Source organism: Rhea pennata, chromosome 8, assembly GCF_028389875.1.
Source record: "Rhea pennata isolate bPtePen1 chromosome 8, bPtePen1.pri, whole genome shotgun sequence".
In the NCBI taxonomy this organism is placed as follows: Eukaryota; Metazoa; Chordata; class Aves; order Rheiformes; family Rheidae; genus Rhea; species Rhea pennata.
This window is the reverse complement of record NC_084670.1, coordinates 1092518-1111900: the sequence shown is the minus strand read 5'-3', so window position 1 is coordinate 1111900 and position 19383 is coordinate 1092518. Positions and strand designations below refer to the sequence as shown.

The 19383-nt window shown below is 48.9% G+C and overlaps 1 protein-coding gene across 1 annotated transcript in view; it reads right to left on the bottom strand.

Annotated features, from left to right (window-relative positions):
- Window positions 1-19383, bottom strand: part of NEGR1 (neuronal growth regulator 1) — a 293574-nt gene that overhangs the window by 73793 nt on the left and 200398 nt on the right. Inside the window, exons 3-4 of the mRNA XM_062581060.1 lie at window positions 18049-18174; window positions 1260-1391 (exon numbers count right to left, since the gene is read on the bottom strand). Of these exons, the coding sequence (XP_062437044.1) occupies window positions 1260-1391; window positions 18049-18174 (258 nt within the window). The remainder of the gene's footprint in view (window positions 1-1259; window positions 1392-18048; window positions 18175-19383) is intronic.

Below are 19383 nucleotides of genomic sequence, written 5' to 3'. Positions count from 1 at the left end.
AGTATTTCAACTCAAAACAGTGCATTCAAAAACAAAAAACCCCCCACAAAATGAGGCCCTGAAATGTAACCTATGTGGCGTGGTCTGAATTCAAGCTGTTATGCCAGAATGGGTCAGCACGCTGTTCTGACTGTTTCAAGCCAGTCTGAGTGTTAAACTGAATTCAGTCCTGAATCTGAAAGCATCTCATTCACGTACAATTCCAAGAAGGAAATAACTGATATTCTGTTATAGAATCACAGAATCACAGAATCAGGAAGGTCGGCAGGGACCTCTGGAGATCATCTAGTCCAACCTCCCTGCTCAGCACGGTCACCTAGGGCATGTTTGACAGGGTTGCATCCAGGCGGGCCTTGAAGATCTCCAGAGAAGGAGACTCCACAACCTCTCTGGGCAACCTGTTCCAGTGCTCCGTCACTCTCACAGGGAAGAAATTCCCCCTCACGCTCAGGCAGAACTTCCTGTGCTTCAATTTCTGCCCATTGCCTCTTGGCCTGTCACAGGGGACACCTGAAAAGAGTTTGGCCCCGTCCCCTTGACACCCTCCCTTCAGGTACTTGTACACATCGATCAGATCCCCCTGCAGTCTACTCTTCCCCAGGCTGGAGAGGCCCAGCTCTCGCAGCTGTTCCTATGTTGCTTTGTAGCTTACATAATGCATTTTTTTTAACATAACCTCTGTCCACTAGGATCTTTGTGAAAGATCTGCATTGTAGCAAAGATTTTTTCTTGTCTTCGCGCTAGGGCAGTAGCAGGAAACAAGTTGCTGTTTCTACTGGCAGTAATTTATATTTCCGGAGGGACAGATCACAATCTAATCATCTAAACACAAATTCAGAAAGTTTCCCTTTTCCTTATATTGTTGTACAACCTTAACAAATGAAATCAGAACCAATATAGCCCAACAATCACAGCAGTGCTTAGAAATTACTCGGATAATTACTCAAAAATATCCCAGTAACAACAAAACCTAGTGAAATTGTCTGGTTTAAACACACAAGAGCAAAGCTCAGGAAAACATGCTCAGCATTATTATCCTTCCAGAGGACAGAAGGTGGATTTGAGCCTTAATCTTGTTTTGCCATCCCTCTGTGAGACCAGCTCATCCCTCCAGTGCTGCGGGTTGCTCTGCTGTCGTGATATAAGAGACATGTACAGTTTCTCCCAAGCAGCAGTTCTCTGTGTTACACTGTTTTGTTCATGGCTCTGTGGCCCTCCTCTCCACTGGATTTAGTGATTAAACAGTAAATGTGACTTACAGTTTACTGTGACTTTTACTTTTTTCACATCTGGGACGGAGACATCGTTTTCTGCACTGCACTCATATTCCCCAGCCTGGTCTCTGGTAATTCCATAGATGTCCAGATATTGTCCGCTTTCAAATGGTTTTGCTGAAAGGACACAATCAGAGAGCGAGATTAGAGGCAGGTCGCTCGGCCCCCGAGTGCATCTTATCTGAAAATATTCATTATTTTAGAGGTGAAGAAAAAATTTCTGATTCAAAAGGTAATTTGTGTTCCCTTGGCATAGAGTCATACCACACGCAGAAGTTTTTGTAGTTTCCAAATCTGAGCATCTCCCAGCTTTTCCTTAAAGTGCTGCCTGGCTTCTCATGAGCGCTCTGGTATTCTTTAGATGGAAACTCTGCCTAGCTCAAAGTTCATCCTTCCACCACTTTAAGCAGCATGGTGTAGGTGGAGAACAAATTAATTGTTTTATATTCCTCACAAAGCACTCACCACATAATAAAATAAAAATGTTAAACCTAATTTTTATTTTCATATAATATATCATAGTTGTTATGACAACACACACTTGAAAATATAGGCCTAAAGATTAAAGCGACTTGCTGGAAGTGTTTTCCCACACAGATAAGGTTTGATTGACTGTTAGTAACTTGGCACCTTATGGAGCAGTGACAAAAATCCAAAGGAATTGCCAGGGAGGGGCCGGCGCTGCGCACGGCGCAGCTCCCGCTTGCTCCCCGTCTCCAGCCCCGCACAACAGTGAATTTCATTTGCTTATCTACTCACTGATTCATCTTTTAAAGCATGTAATGTTCAAAACAGTACCTGTAGAAGTGCACGGCTGAGCAAGATGCCACTTTATTAATAAGTACATTATATACGACACCTTTCACTGGAAAGAGCCCAAGAAAGCACCAGTTAGGCAGAGCAGAAAAGATAACACTGAAATTGGAAAATCATTGTTGAACTGAGCAGTGATAAAACGCAATGAAATAATTTGTGGGAGCTGGGAAATTGCTTGAGAATGGCTTCTTCGCTCTGCCCTGTTGTTCGCGGGCATCGGCTCTGCGACGAGGCCTCGGCGCCGGGGCCTGCTGCCCCGCTGGAGCGAGGTCTCGCTGCGGACGCTAACGACGCCGGGATGGGGTCCACGGTTCACAGCGCCGGTCTGGCGCTCGACATCCCGCTGCTCCCCACTCCCCACAACCGCCCGAGGATTGCCCCGGAGTCAGCCTGGGCTGCTGAGAACGTTTTTGAGTTGTTCTGCTTACTGGGAAGGAGTGGGAAAGACCCGCCAGCCAAGAAAATTGTACAAAATGCAGGATGTGCCTGGGTTTCGTGTCAAATTACTTCTAAAATATGAAATCAAAATGCTCTCCAACCTAAGTACTTCTCTGAACATATAGCATGCACCAGAATAATGTATATTGAATTCTGGGAATAATTTATGTTGTATTCAGTCCCAATTTCCAGTATCAGTTTGGAAAAAGAAAACAATTTCTCTAAGTGCCTGGAATTTCACAAGAACAGTCATTCAGGTTTTAGACTGAAGCTAAAAGCAAGCATTCTCTGCCTCGCTATTTTTGTTTTAACGTGTGTATAACGCACCAGGGATAACCCAGTTTCTCCTCTCGGCGCGCTGGCGTTCTGAACAGCTCCTGGCCGGTACCGCGCTCCTGGCGTGTGCCTTGCTGCCGGGACCCGGCACTGCCCGGCCTCCGCGGGGTCATACTGACCGCAGCGACGGGCTCCTGTGTCCGCTCAGCGCTCAGCGCTCAGCGCTGCCCTCGCATCGGCCGCGGTCGCCCCCAGGCCTCTAGACCCGCGCTTGAGAAACGCAGCGCGGCGGGATCTGCCACGGAAGCAAAGGTGCACGGAGGCGCCGACCAAAGCCGCCTTTGGGTGCTGCTGTGGGACGAGAGAGCTGAACGACGAACTGCTGCAGCTCCAGCTCATCAAAACTGCTCGGTGGAAAACTTCGGGGGAGTTCCTAGAATAATTTCTAGTAGAATGATTTGCAAAAATGCTGCTACTATTAAATGTCCACCAGCATCTTTTATATATTTTTACATATATATTTATATAACCCTTGCACTTATAGGAATCCTGTGCTGGGCTATTAAACTCATTTATGCAGCAGCATTATGCATGTATTTTTATAATGTTGCAAACCCCATGTATTTTATGCATTTCACATACACATTTTGAAAATATTAAAATTAAATCATTTTTAAAAGCTCATGCCCCCAGAAATTTTGCAAGCAAATCACATGAGACAGCTTTTAGTAAATATTCAAGATAAATATTTTTCTCAGGGAATACATTAAAAGCAAAAGTCTGGAGTTTTATCAGTTTTTTAGTAACAGATACCCCATTTCATCTTTGCTGTTCTTTTGCACAGTATTTCATCTTCGACTTGTTTTTAGCTCTAGAGATTCCCCACGGCTACATGGTAGAAATTAAGCTGTGTTACGTGGAAGATGAACACCTAAGCACAGAGCCGCCCTCCCCGCACGGCTGGCGGGGTGCAGCGGCCGCAGCCGCCCGGGAGGCCGCGCGGCGAGGCGCGAGGACCGCGCTGCGCCGGCCCCTCTGCCGCGGGCCCTCGGCGCCCTGCGGGCGGAGGACGCCCCTCAGCGCGGGGGCCCTCGGCACAGCCCCGCTGACCCAGGGCGGTGGGAAGGGCCGGAGCTGCCCGGGCGGGGTTTCGGGGGACTTGGGGCTGAGCAGGCGCCAAGCCAGGAACCTGCTCTGCAGATTTGCTCCACGCGCCTGGTGTCTCCAGGGGGTTCTCGGTACCTCTCCGCAGAGGGCTGGCGCCAGGAGGTGCGCGCCGAGGCGCGGGGAGGTCCTCGAGGGACCTGCCACAGGGGCTCCTGGCTGCCTGCCACGACGGGCCAGGTGCCCAGGAACCGGCTCAGGGTAACCACGCTTTGTCTCCACCCTTCTGGAGGAAATACGTATCTCACGGACTTTGTTGAGAGGGCGGGAACCTGTCTGACCGGCTCTCCAGGAGCGGGCTGCCCTTTGAGGCACAAGGCTCGCTTGTCTTGTTGGCAGCTGAGAAGAAGAGGTATCTGCAAGGTGGCCCTTAGCTGCCAGCCCTCAACCTGAGGCCACATCAGCCACGATTCCTGTTCAAACATAGGACAAGGCTGTTTGTGGAGGTGAAAGAAACGTGCACGGGAGAGTGCCTCGTGTCCAAGGGCACTTCTGGCACAGTTTCAGACCATCTCTTAACCAGCCATGCTGATATGGATAACGACATGCAGTTACTCTGTTTTGGATACCGTAGGTTACCTGATCAGGTTCTCTAGCCAGGAAGGAAATCACCTGTGAAACTAAGCTTGAATGCCTACTTTTGCTGCTGTCATATGATATGACGCCTGATAAATCATCACACTTGTTATTCCTCAGGAGAGAACGCAATTTAACACGGTGCTTTCTTACCACACATATGGCTCCTGGCATAAGGTGTAGCGTAAGTACAGATTGCCATATGGACAAGTTTGCAAAGGCTTGGATGGATTAGTTTTGCAGAGGTAGCATTTTCCTCCCCTGGTGTAAAACACAATTCAGACAGGAAAAATCTGGTGCAAGGCCAGAGCAGCTCTGAAAATCTCTGAAGACTTCACTTGAGCCAAAAGTGAGTTTTTTTCCCCTTATTCAGTAGGATGTCAAATAACTACAATATAGCCCCAGTTTAGGAACTGTAATACCTGTTCAGCTTGTAGGACTGGCTTTTATTATCCAATCTTTGAGATACTTCATCTAGCAGTGAGTGAAGACCCTTGTAGGAACAGAATTGTGAAGAGCAAGAGCTGGGACTGATGCTACTCCTGGCTTATTACGCACTCAAGCCATTTCCAGTGAGACAGATAAATTACAGGGTGGAAATAAGTGTTTGGATCCAAAATCATGAACACATATAACCCTTTGAAGTACCGATATTACAGCTGCCACCATCAGTATCTTGAATGGCAAAGCACAGATAACTGTGCTCATCCTTCCTAAACTGAACACAACTCTCCCTCCTTTCTCCTACAATTTCTGTAAAAGCTGAGATGAGAAGAAACCGGGAGTCCTGGTGCCCAAGGCCTGAGAGCCTAACTGCAGACGGGCAAAGCAGTCTTCTGCGAGAAGGATCTGCTCAGGGGAAAGAAATGATGAGGGACACTAGCAAGGAGGGGGGCTGGGTTAGGAATCTGTGGATAAGAGTATCCAAGCGAGGATGCCATCACGATGTTATCTATCACGGGAGGCTGTAAGTAGTCCTTTTTGATCTGAGAGGCTGGGAGCAGTGGTTCATAGAGGCACTCTTCCCTTTTCCCAGTGAAGAGTTGTCACTGGATGCTGAGAAGAATCTAAAGTCTGAACTATTGGATTCACCCAGATAAATGATCTGACGCCATTTTTACTACTTACTGTGGATTCTGGGTTTAAAACTACAACAAAAGCTGTAATTGTATAGGATATACTCCTCTCCTAGGACCTGCTGGTAAGCTGAACAGCCTGCTGTCTACTAGCGGAACGGGTCTCTCACATTAGGGACCATTTAAACGTACATAGTTTAAGGACATTTAGCCTTAGAGAAGCCATGCTCCATATTTGAAAAGAAAAAGCAGATAAAATATAAAGAAAATAAATACGCGACACTGACAGCTAAATTGAGGGCTGGACGAGATCTCCAACCTGAAGATAAGAAGCAAGAAAAACAAACAGAGCAATTTTGTAAGAAAGGCATGTTGATGAAAGGAAAGATACGTGAGCTTAGACTGATTAATCTGAAAGTTGCAAAGCTGGAGACAAACAAGGTTACATCTGTATATGAAGTCTATAGGTACAGACGGAAGCATTTCCAGACCTTTTTATATGCTCATAGGATGGACAATATAAACCCCAGTCAAATGATGTTGTGTGTCACGTAGTAATTCATATTTTCAGATTGAACTACATTACAGTCTTCGTTTATCATTAAGGGAAATTCCACAAATGGTACTTTAAAGAAAAAGGTTTCCCTTTTTTCTTTAGTTTTGCATTCAATAGATACTCCTAAGAAACAAGCATGTTTTTCATTTACTGCTGCTTCTTAAGAGCTAGTTCTTACTCACCAGAGTAGAGATTTGTCCTACAAGAGAAGCAGTCAAGTATAGTTTTCTTTATTCTCTGAATAAAGAAAATCAGCTTTTATCTCTGCACAGAACTGCTGTCGTGCTGTATTACGTCCATTAAGTGATGATATTTTGGAGCCACTTTGAATTTTTACTTTGCAGACCTCGTGCCAGGGAACACGTGGTCAGCTCACAGTCGTCCAGGACATGGACTGATCTTTCTGCCTTAGAAGCAGAATATTAATATAAAGGAAAGCCAACTGCATTCCACCAGCGGCAGTAAAGCCCCTGCGAAGCAGATGGCAGTTTGCAAGAGCGGCCCCACCTGAGGCAGGGGGTGTTACCCGTGTGCGTGCCAGGCCTCCTGCGTGTTTGGGCACGCGTGTGTCGGGTTTCGCTCTGATTTCTGGGCGTGCGTGCTCAGGCCTGCGCAGAGTGCAGGGCCAGAGGAGCACCCGCAGGCGGCCACAACCGCCCGCTCCCTCCGCTGGCTCCCTGTTGGAGCGTTTGGATGCCGGCCGCAGCCTCGCGCGGGCAGACGGCCGTGTCCACGGCACGCGGAGCCGCTCGGCAGCCGCGGGGCCGCGGGCGAGCGTTCGGGGTCTGCCCAGCAGCTAAACATGATGACTCGCAGCCTGAGAAGGACTTGGAGAAACCTTCTTCGGTGCAGCAAGAATTGACACTGTGTTGGGAAGAACAAGGCGGTGCTCTTTTTAATCAGAAAGTTACACACCAAATCTCACTTGAGCTTCTTTGTACCTCCCAGCTCAGAGTGTGGGGTTGGGCTCTCGGGAAGGGGCTGGGGGTCTCGGGCAGCGGGGCGGCTGAGCCGGGGCGCTCCGGCCCCTGGGGCAATGCGGGGCAGGGCCGCTCGGGGCGGCAGCGGGGCCGGGGCGCCCCGCAAGCACTGCCCCGGCTTGCAGCCCGCTGCCCCACGGGCAAGCTCTTCCTCCAGCTCCCGTGGGTCCCTGGCTCCCTTGTCTGCGTGGTTTCACACCCCTCCTTCCTGAAGGCCACACACTGCAGACGACTTCCTGCTGCTGATTACCTAATTGACTTAAATACATCTGTTGATTCCTTCCATTTTATATTATTTCTCTGTCTGTAGCCTGTTCAGACTGGAGCCATTACTAGAGTTAAATGACTCATTAATGAATGTTTTTGGCACGTTTCTTTATAATCCTCAAAAACTATTAACATTTTTAAAATAAAATTTGCATATTTTAAAATGATTCTAAATATATGTGAAATACGATGCATTCACGAACACGCCCAGAACAAACAGTTTGGGAAACCAGAGGGAAGGGTGGGGTGCCTGCGCGGCGCCCGAGCCGGGGCGCCCGCCGCGCCGCCTGCTCCCTGCGGCGGGGAGAACCGGGGAAGAGAAGAGCAGCGTCGCGACAGGGCTGCGGGGCGGCCCGCGCCGCCGCTGCAGGAACCTCCGCGCCGCGGCCGGGCTGCGCCCGTTCGGGGCCGCCGCGGGCCCCGGGCACGGCGGGGGCCTCAGCGGTGAAATCTGCAGCTGCGTCGTCTCGTTTGGAGCGTTAGAGACTCGGTTTCACGGAGTTATCTTGCGTGATTCATCAGACGCTTACCCAAGAATGCCGCATTTGTCAGATCAAAATGAACAAATATCTGAAGGGATAGACCAAACATGTGAAAGTTCTCTTTTTCACAGTGTTTTTATGAGTCGTTAATGAGTTCATCTACTTTTACTGAGAAGTGAGAAATACTTCCCATTTGTAACAGAATAGCCAAAACGTTCATACTTACCTCTGTGTAACGCTTTTGTGCAGTTTTACTCTGCATCTTCACATTTCGCTTAGGTTGTAACGTTACCCTCAGCTCTCAGCTCCGCCACAAAGACGGCCCAATTATTCAGCCGCCTGGGCTGGAACGTTCTTCTCCTAACAGCTCTATTGAACAAGAAGGTTTTTTCAGCGCGTTTAAGACGACCCGAGGATTTCGAGGAAAGCTTTAATTGTTCCCGGGGGAATCCTCCGAGCTCGGGAGCACCTCGCACCTAACGGCACCCTCCTACGAGCTTTTCCTCAGCTGCCCGCTCATGGCAGACGGGAACATTGCTTGAGCCCGTGCGATAGCGCGTGATGCCGAACGTCACCTAACCGCAGCCTACGATTGCTCACAGCCCACAGCACGGCGCTCACAAGTGTCGCTGCAGAAAGCAAAGGCTCTAAACCTGAAATCGAAAGTCGTCACCGTCTGTATGGCAGAGGTGTGACTTTGGGGGATCGTTATTTTCTGTTTACCCAAAGGCAAAGAAAGAATTGCAAATAACCGGTTTCTGCTAAGCACTAAGGTTTGCACTGCTGTCTTCGGGCTGATAATTAATCCCCTCATTTACCCTACTTAGAGCTGCACACTGCTTCCTCTCCAGTTCTTGGGAGGCTGCCAGCAGTGTGCTTAATGCTAAGGAACCACTGATTTAATGGCGAGTGACAACCTTCACTTCAGGACAGGCAGCGGGGGCCTGGACTAGACGATCTCCAGAGGTCCCGTCCAGCCGGGCTGATTCCATGACAGCAACCAGGACACAAGATTCCCATGACGTACTAACCACCGAACCGCAGACGGACCGCGGGGCGCAGACGGACCGCCCCGGTCGGCACCGCGGCTGCGCCCGTCCCTGCGACGGCCGGGGCTCCGCATGGCCCTGCCGCGGGGCGCAGACGGACCGCCCCGGTCGGCACCGCGGATGCGCCCGTCCCTGCGACGGCCGGGGCTCCGCGCGGGCCCCGCCGCGGGGCGCAGACGGACCGCCCCGGTCGGCACCGCGGCTGCGCCCGTCCCTGCGACGGCCGGGGCTCCGCATGGCCCTGCCGCGGGGCGCAGACGGACCGCCCCGGTCGGCACCGCGGCTGCGCCCGTCCCTGCGACGGCCGGGGCTCCGCGCGGCCCTGCCGCGGGGCGCAGACGGACCGCCCCGGTCGGCACCGCGGCTGCGCCCGTTCCTGCGACGGCCGGGGCTCCGCGCGGCCCCGCCGCGGGGCGCAGACGGACCGCCCCGGTCGGCACCGCGGCTGCGCCCGTCCCTGCGACGGCCGGGGCTTCGCGCGGCCCCGCTGCGGGGCGCAGACGGACCGCCCCGGTCGGCACCGCGGCTGCGCCCGTCCCTGCGACGGCCGGGGCTTCGCGCGGGCCCCGCCGCGGGGCGCAGACGGACCGCCCCGGTCGGCACCGCGGCTGCGCCCGTCCCTGCGACGGCCGGGGCTCCGCGCGGGCCCCGCCGCGGGGCGCAGACGGACCGCCCCGGTCGGCACCGCGGCTGCGCCCGTCCCTGCGACGGCCGGGGCTCCGCGCGGCCCTGCCGCGGGGTGCAGACGGACCGCCCCGGTCGGCACCGCGGCTGCGCCCGTCCCTGCGACGGCCGGGGCTCCGCGTGGGCCCCGCCGCGGGGCGCAGACGGACCGCCCCGGTCGGCACCGCGGCTGCGCCCGTCCCTGCGACGGCCGGGGCTCCGCGCGGCCCTGCCGCGGGGCGCAGCGGCCTGCCGGGAGCCCGGCCCGCCGGCGCGTCCGGCCGCAGAGGGCGCCTGGCGGCCCCCGCGCGGCTCCTCGGCACGCGGCTGTTCAGCGCGGGCGCTCGGTGCCCAGCGCCGGCCTGGGCGCAGGGCGCGCCGCCGGAGCTCAGCCCCCGCCTGCCCGCCGCCCCGCGCCCTGCCGGGGCGTTTCGGCTCCCGCTCGAGGGGCCCCTGCACGCTGCAGCGCTGCCGAGGCGATGGCTGTGCCGAGAGAAGGCCCCTCCTCGCCCGCGGCTCCCCACGGGCAGCCGAGGACGCGAGGCGGACGGCTCGGCGCGCGAGGCGCAAGGGTCACGCCAGGCTTTGGGAGCCGCGCTGACGACCCGGGACAAGGGCCCCGCGTTTCAGCTCGCTGGGACAGGGCAGCCCGAGGGCGAGCGCTGCCGCAGGGCGGCTGCCGCAGGGCGCGGGCCGCCGCCAGGACGCGAGGCCGCCGCCGGCCGGGCTCCGAGCGCGAAGGCGGGCGGCGCGGGCGGCGCGGGCGGCGGGAGGGCTCGCTGCGCCGGGGCGAGCCCGCGCCGCCCGGTGCGCGGGGAGCAGCCCTCGCCGCGCCCTGCCCGCCGTTAGAGTTCGCTGCGCAGGCGGCGCGCGCCAGCCGCTCCTGTTTCTCAAGCTTCCAGCTCTAAAACTCCTTTGGAACAAGAGAAGGAGCATTTGAAAAGATGAATTCACGCTTTGTATTCATACAAAGTCCTGGAAATCTGATAATAATTAATGTACGTTAAGTATTTTCAGTCTAAAATCCATGGCTCATAGTACTTGCCCTTTAACAAAATACTTCTTACTTGTCTCATGTGTGAATATGTGGAAAACATTTGAAAAATTACAGTTCTGTATTAAAGTGCAAATGGAACAAAATATTTGACATTAACTATTTTCATTTCAAGCTTTTTCTCCCCCTAGGATTCAAAAAAAAAAAAAAAAAGAAAGCTTTTTTTATTTTCCATTATAAACCCAAACCTTGTACAGCAGTGTTTCAGGAAAGATCCTGCAGAAACGTGCCCTGTGTGCTCCTTTTGTCCGGTGATTGAATTGAGTCCCCGCTTAGACTCACTCTTCCCAGACAGCGCTATCATCTGAGTGCTCCGAAGATGTATTACACTAATACATCGTCAGAACGGCAGTGCTAGTGTGAGACACTAGTGTAACACATCGTCAGAGCTGCAGGGCTGTTCACACGGCGCTCACGCGCTCACGCACGTACAGCCCAGGGGCGAGCAACGCGGCTCGGCGGCGGAGAGCGCTCAGGACGTGAATATGGTCATACCTGAACTCTGGGTACGTTTTCCTGGAATACTTTATCTTTCCTCAGTGCTGCTGAAAAACTTGTTATTTTGTGAGTGCTAAACAATTCTTATGGATATTTTCTAAAATGCTTCAGTTTGGAAAAACAAGATTGCCCTGATGCTAGGAATTTGCCTTTTGCTCAACATGTGAAAATCTGTCTTTATTCAGCTAAATTATTAACTTCTGAAAAACTGCTCACCAAAATATACTCATATATACACAACCAGTTTGTCTCTGTATTTCAGCAAAAGACCTGGAACCTACTGGAAGTCATGGTGCTAAAACTGAAAGCAAAGGGTAAAAGAATAGAAGAAGAAGAACTGGGAGGTAGGGAGCCGGAAGACGGAAGCGGGCACGCGAAACATCCAGGACAAGATGTCCCAAAGGCAGAGGGGAGGCGATTCCGCGTGAACAAGCCCGAGGAGCTGGGGCGGCACGGGCAGTAAACACGACAGCACCCTGCGCTCGGAGCTGTGGCTAAAGCAGGAGATTACCGTGTCGCAATTAAATTTTTTTTCTTTTTGCCCTCAGCCCGCAGCTCTGCAGTCTGCTGGGAGGCATGCAGCAACCTGCCCGTCTCTGCTGACCCGCGGCCCCGCGGCAGCCCGCTGCTCCGACTCCGCGTTAGCAGGTGGTGCCGCGCCAGAGGAGCGGCCTCGCAGGCGAACGCGGCGCGGAGTTTCGGCAGGGTTTGCTTTGGCGCAGCTGTGGGCGGGGGGGGGGGACTCCCACTCTGGCGGCACCATGGTAAGCTCACTCCTGAAGAGCAGCCACCAGTTTTCTTTCATGGAGGGGTCCCGGTTATGCACTTCGGGAGTGTCTGTATTTGCGCTTTAGTTTGGCTCAGGACTGCACTTTTGAGGCGACCTCCTTGGGTGGCCTGCCTTTTTGCGCTGTGGTTTGTGTTGCAGAGCGGGTCTGGAGCACCAAAGTCCTTCCAGAGAGATGCGCTCCAGCAGCAAACAAGCCTTCAGCTCCTGGGCCGAGACTGACGCTAGTCTAGCCCTCCTTACAAACACGGGGCGAGCCTCTGAGACCCCCTCCTCGATGCGAACCAACGTGTGTTAAGCAGGGCCCAACAGACGTTCACCTGAAAAGCATAGTCATTATTCATGCCAAAATATTAATGTAGGTTCACTCTCTATTAGCAAAGCTGCTGAGATTGCAATGTGCATTTACAGATCCTAACCTTGCCCATGAATTCTGGCAGTAACAATATGATTTCAACATGAACCAATTAGATTTAAAATATTTGTTTAAAGTATATGAAATTACATCTAAAAATACTTGTGCTAAGGAAGCGTTATGATTGTGAAGTCAAGCACTCTAAAAAAAGTCAAAAAGTAAGACTAATCCTCCAGTGCCTTTCTGCCCATCTCTACAGCCCTGATGTCACGGCTGTGTCCTCAGCGCAACGGTGCTTCATCTGGAGCACCTCGTCCTCCCAGCCGCCGCCCGGGGGGCCCGACTCTCCTGCCCTCTGTCCCCTGCGGCTCACGGCGTTATTTATTCTTCTGGGCTGCACCTGAGAAAATTCTGCTATGGAAAGTTTTGTCAAAACCAGTGGGATAGCGTTTCACCACATAACAAATCAGAAATTTGTAAAATGTTAAAAAAAAAAAAAAAGATCTCTGAACGGCTTTTGTTGTTACTGCTGTCGGCAGCGTTTGCAGAGCTCGCTTTCAAAGATGGAGATGCAACCAAACGTTGTTCGTGCAGCGTTTAAAGGCAGACTTATGATTCAGGCAGACCTTAGTTCTTTAAAATTCTGGTTTCATTCTTAAGCTATTGATGCTGCACTTTGCTCTTAAATGTCAGAACAAAATAAGTAATACCTGGAATTTATTCAGATGACATTTCAACAATATAAGATTTTCAGATTACAAAGCTCAGCTCCATTTTCCTTATGGTATTACACTGAATGTGTAGATTTTGTGCATTTACATAATGGGTTGGTATAATGAATATTTAGATAATGAATGTATTTACATAATTACTGCAAGTTAAACATGCACCATGAAGATTACAGGCCAATAATTTATGTACTAAGTTAAAAATAATCTCTAAATAGATTTTATTTTTATTCCCATTAAAGGTTTATTTTATCTCTTGTTCAAAAAAAATTGAATCCAACCATATCCAAGCAAAGGCTGCATTGATGCAAAACACGATAATATTTTGGAATTAGTCTACATTGAATCATTTGTATTCAGAGATTTCAGTTTCTTATCTTTTAGTAGCAGCTTTGACAAACAATTCTAGAATATTCTAAATATAATTCTTTAATATAATTTAGTGTTGTATTCGGGATGTGATGCTTGTATGTAAGCCTCATTAATGCCACTGGGAATTATAGGCAAGAATTGACAGAAAACAAACTGCAAATGAACTTTATGTTTAGATAAAGGTAATTTGTGGCAGGAAGAATATAAACTCTTATAAAAATTTAGTGTTTTCAACTGTCCTGCATTTTTGCTAATAAGTCTAGGCTTCCTCTTTGCCTAGAAAATTGGTTTTGAGTGTCATTTTTAACTGTCTTCAAAGCAGAACATGCACCTCAACACATAAAAGGTATATTGTTACTGAAATTCTTCTTTATTTGGTAGGCTAACAGACAGACCACAAGTTACGGGTCCACTTCCATAGTATTCTACAGGATTTCTGAGCAAAACGTTATCTGGATCCTCTTGTCCTTCCACTCAGGACTGAGCTCTGTCCATTAATCAATGACAGGACAGCCAAGGTACGTCCTGGTGTTCTTACTAGCGCTCAGTTTTTGTAAGATACGGGTTTTCTACTGACGCAGCCCTGTAGTACAGTATTGCCACTCTCAGTAACAGGCCATCTGCTTTGCGCTGAGTTTGCACAGCTTCAGGCTTGTCTGAACTTTTTTTCGACTTGCCTGTAGTTTTGGTTTAGCTATGACAATAATTTCTCTAGTTGAACAGGTGTCTATGGCTAATTTGTCTTACTTTTGTTTATCTCTGTGAGGTACAACTGTAATTTTACATAGGCAGCAGCGACGAGCAGTCATTCTACACAGAATGAGCTATTTAAAATTAACACATGTAGTGTACAGAAAAACAGAGGCCTTAAAAAGTGGAGACACAGGGTGCAGGGGAGGAGCACAGGCACAGAGTGATGAGAGATGGACACAGGGGACCCCACAACTGTAAGAAACCCACGCATGGTCTGTTAAAGAAATGCAAAACTAGAGCTGGACAAAATTGGTTTCAGGGGCAAAGAGACCATAGAAATAGTATCTAACATACATAAATGGCACCATATATAGCAAATTTGGTTGTAATCTGGAGCTGTAGACCAGCAAAGAAAGAGAAAGGTCTTAACATGTATCAGCAAACATATAAAAATGACTTCAAGTGCATACTACAGGAAGGAAGAAGAAACCACTACCATGATCCCCATATGCTTCCTGGTGAAGGACTCCAGTTGCTGACAGCTTGCTGTAACCCCCACTGCCCCAAGACACACCAGAATGAAACCACCAACTCAGGGCGCAGAGGAGCAAGTGTGTGTGTGTGTGTAACACCAGAAAAATGGGGAGAATCCAGGAAGTGTAAGAATTTTAACTGCATTATTATTCTTCCTTTTTCTGTAATAACTCGATATAGACTAGTGATTCCTGAATTAGACTGTTATGACTTCAAGTATACTAACAATAAATTCTTGACTTTATTTATATACATATAAATAAATAAATAAATAAACAAAAGGTGTGCTGCTTCTTTGCCCACAAACAAGATTTTGACCTTAACCATTTAAATGCAGCTGGAAGTCCAATAAATCAGAAATGCTGTGACTGAGATGCTGCCAGTTCTCCCCCAGACAGTAAACCTTTGATAGTTCTGTTAATACCAAATTACTACCACAGTTACTATGGTTTATTGAGATGTGTATCTCCAGCTGCTCTAATGATGAGTATATGTGCACAAAATGAATGGGCTCCCTGCTACAAGAAAGACATCGACCTGCTGGAGCAAGTCCAGCAAAGGGCCATGAAGATGATGAAGGGGCTGGAGCCTCTGACATATGGGGAGAGGCTGCAAGAGCCAGGACTGCTCAGTCTGGAGAAGAAACAGCTCCGGGGGATCTCAGCAGGGTGTGGAAATACCTGATGGGGGTAAAGAAGAGGGAGCCAGAGTCTTCTCCTTGGTGCCCGTGTCAGGACAAGAGGCATAGGGCACAAATTGAAGTACAAGAAATTCCATTTAAACATAAGAATAAACTTTTTCCCTGTGAGAGTGGTTGAATACTGAAACACAGTGCCCAGGCAGGCTGTGGTGTCTCCAGCCTTGGAGATGCTCAAACCCGCTTGGACACAATTCATGCAGTTGATCCTGGTGGCCCCACCTGAGCAGGGGTTGGACCAGGCAACCTCCAGAGGTACCGCTATGACTCTGTGATTTGATTCTGTGGGGATTTTTTTTAATTACCAAAGTTCTTAAGGCCATGCTTGAGTTTCAGCTAGCCTATTGCTTCCTGATGCGAGAACAAGAGACAGGGCAAAAACAATCCAACAAGCAGCCCTATCCCGACGTACAGCCTAAGAGAATAATGACTGGTGAGTATAGAAGATTTGCAGGTTTACTTGCCAATCCTTCAGTCAGGATGCTCAAACAGAGAAGATGAAAAGGTGATTATATGGTAAATGCATTTTGCTCTTTCCTACAGGTGTTATTCATATAAGCTTCAAAGAATGAATCAGCAAGTAGAATGAAGCAGGTCTCAGAAAGCCAAAGTAGTGAGGGGAAACAAAGAGCGAGTTGTATTTGCCTGACTGTTAAATCTCTGGTAGTGAGAACTGCTGAGTGCAAAAATACACCTTTCAGCCTTCACTTGGCTCTGCTCAATCCACTCAGCTCCGTAAGAGCACAGCACCGCTGTGCCCTGAGCATTTTGATTTACTCTGCATGTACCACAGTATCTTTGATCAGTCTTTTCTTCAGATTTCATTTTAAATACTTGTTGCGCTCAGTCTGTAGCTGAATGGATCACATCTTTCCTCTTGCCATTCTCAGTCAAAATATAAGTCTTTGGTCAAAATATAAAATCAGGGGGTTCACTGAAAGCCGTGGTGATTACATGTGCTTATTTTGTCTGAAGTCTAAGATGAGGATGATCTACTTCCTCCTCCTCCCCTTGTCCACTTTGAGTGCACTAATTATCCTTTTCTGTTTTTTCCTTTCCAGGAAAATTGTAATGGCTCCCTTCTATAGAAAATCTAATGTTTTAAGCTATAACTCCAAAGTGTCACCAGTTTCCTACCCAAAATTTGTTTGACATTTAGTTAAAAACCCATTTTTTGCTACAATGGATTTTTTTGCCTAGCCCATTGATGGACACTTCAAGCTGAATTCATTGTCACTGTTTTAAAGGTCAAATTTCTTTTTTTTCAAATCTTGCTTTCTAAAGTGAACTGTTACTCTGTATTATGATACACTGTGGTAAGCTGTGACAGTCCATGAAAGTATTCTTCCCTGCAATTACATGGATTTCAGGGAAGGTGTGTGAGCCAACAGAAAGACCTTCAATTCAAAATGAATTATAATCATAGAAGCCATATAAAAGAACTAGTGCAGTACTAGTGGTGTATGAAACAGGCAGGCAGCAGGAAGGTAGCCGCTTAAAAATACGCGACACCAAAACTTCCAGCACCAGTAACTTGGAGATAGAGAGCCAACGTATCCTCTGTTCTTAGTGCAAGAGAAAGGAACAGGGGCAGCTGGGCGGCAGGGATGATTAAATACCTCGATAGAGCTCTTCCAAACAGCATTTCCATTAAAAGATTAGATATTTATGCAGGTTCAGGCACCAAATATTTGGTGCAGCTCTCCGTTAAGATAACTTGCAGTGAGTTACCTTGTATCCGCAAAGCCTCTAGACTGTACTTTTGTATGAAATGGAAAAGAATTAGGCATGTCTACTGAAACATGTACTTCCACAGCAATGTGGAACTGGCTAAACTTATAATACTGATCCCAGAAGCAGCTTGGATCTTTGAGCTACGTGTGCTCAGGTCTGCACCCAGATTCAGATTTGCTCTCAGGGAACCAACTCTGCTGTCTCTGAACCAGTGCAGATAGTCAACTAATGCAGAGATGTCTGTAATGTTAGCTACAAGGAAAGACTCCCTTTAAATATATAAGGAGGAACTCTGTACTTGCGTGAATTTATGAAAAATAAAAATGTTGAGGGAAATATGCAATTAAATAAAAATTATACTTTTAGATGCCGTTTTGCTTGCGATTTTTCATAAAGAATTTAATTTCAAAAAACTGCATCACTAAAATCAGTAAAAATATTTTTAATAAACTATGTTGTATCACAATAACTGTAAGGTTCAATGGTAGTGAAATTAAATTATATTTATTGCATGACTTGTTAATTTTTTTAACTTTTCATCCTGGTTCTAGAGTCATTTGTATTCCTGTTTGTTTCCTTGTTTTTGTTTTAATAGGAATTTTTTGATAAATGTCTACAGTCTCTTAGACGAGCTTCTGCTCAGACTTCTCATCCTATAACATGCAAATACTACCTCCTTCCTCTGTCCTTGGCAAGTTGCTTGGGCCCAAATTAAAAATATAGTTATATTTAGAGTCTCTAATTCTCTGTTTCTTCTTCTACTTTCTAACTTTACATTCTCATTTTAAGTAGTAGTACAGTTTTCACTGACCTCAGCTGAAATCTGAGGAAGCTTCTTACTTCTAGAAACCTTGTTAAGCATGCACATTTTTAAGGCACACAAAAGTAATGCTCTCACGCTTTTGAAAATACAAAAAGCCAAGTCTGCTACCGGCGAACCTTAGCGCAAAGCTCTCGGGGACAGAGTGTGTGTGCTTACCGGACGGAGAGATATGTCTCCAAGAAATGGAAGGCTCTGGTTTCCCTGTGGCCAAGCACGCAAGAGTAATGTTGCTTCCTTCGTTCACAACGAGGTCATTTGAAATGCGAAATATCTTCGGAGAAACTGAAATGGAACAATGAGAAACTTGTGATGGAAAGCTGTTGAGTTGAAGAGAGTTTTGACATACATACATAATACTCATTATTAAAAAAAATGCAGTTGTTTAAAAGAAACCATGCACATAAGCAGAAAAGGTACATTCTCCCTGTTCAGCTGTGACCACAGCTATTTCCATTACGACTGCAGGAACAGGCCACAGATTTGAAACGAGAAAGACAGCAGCAACTTCCTCCATTTTATAGTATTGCTATTTAGTTCCTGGTACACTGCTACTGATGCTTTCGCTTAAGAGAAGCTTGAATTTGCTTATGATAGTTTGAAACGAAGATTAAATTAAAATTTTCTTGTACTTTGAAAAATAACAATGCCCATTTCATCTGCCCCATATGTACCTAGAAAGTCATAGCTGTTCCTGGTGAAGACTAAAATACATTCATCTCTGTTGCTTTGTATTTCTTATCAACACATACTTGATTATTACGTTGGATAGACAAATGAAATAAAAGCAGTAACAACAGCCTGCCAAAGCATACCCTACAGATGCTTTTGGAAAGCACTTTGGCTTGTCTCTACCTGGATGGGACAAACGTGCCAAAGGTGCAGATGCTACGTGTGGCCGTGAGAGCACCTTCCGTAACGAGCACCTGCAGACAAAACCGCTCTGCAAAGCAGAAGGCACCAGTGCAAGAGAGACCCGCCACGTTTATGGTCTTCCTGCCTCCCAGCCCCACGCTCTTCTGCCCAGCCGGACCGCTACGGATGCCGCCGCGGTCCCTCGCCGCTTTGCTCCCGTTTGTCGCCTAAAAGCCGTCACGTGAGCGCTCCCGCCACCGCAACGCTGCGAGCAGCCAGCCGGCCGCGGGAACGCTGGCTTAGCATCTCCTCAGTGTACTTTGAAAGCACGGAGCTTTTGCCAGTGCTTTTTCGGAAACAGCAAATTGTAATGACGAGGCATGCGAGTTGCCTTTGACATTAAACTCCAGGTTTCATCAAGACAGAAGGGTCAAAAGTGGCAAAAAGTGGCAGCCGCACATCTGCACGCTGTAACGTCGCGTCAGGAAGCGCCGCAGCGGGAGCTCAGGGAGCGGCTGTGTGACGCCGGTAAAGCCGCCCACGTCTCCGCACCGTCCCGCGCTCGCACGTTGTCCGCACCTCTCCGCCGTCGCCCGCCCCCGGGAACGCTTCTTCGGCAGGCAGGCACCGAGCGGTGCG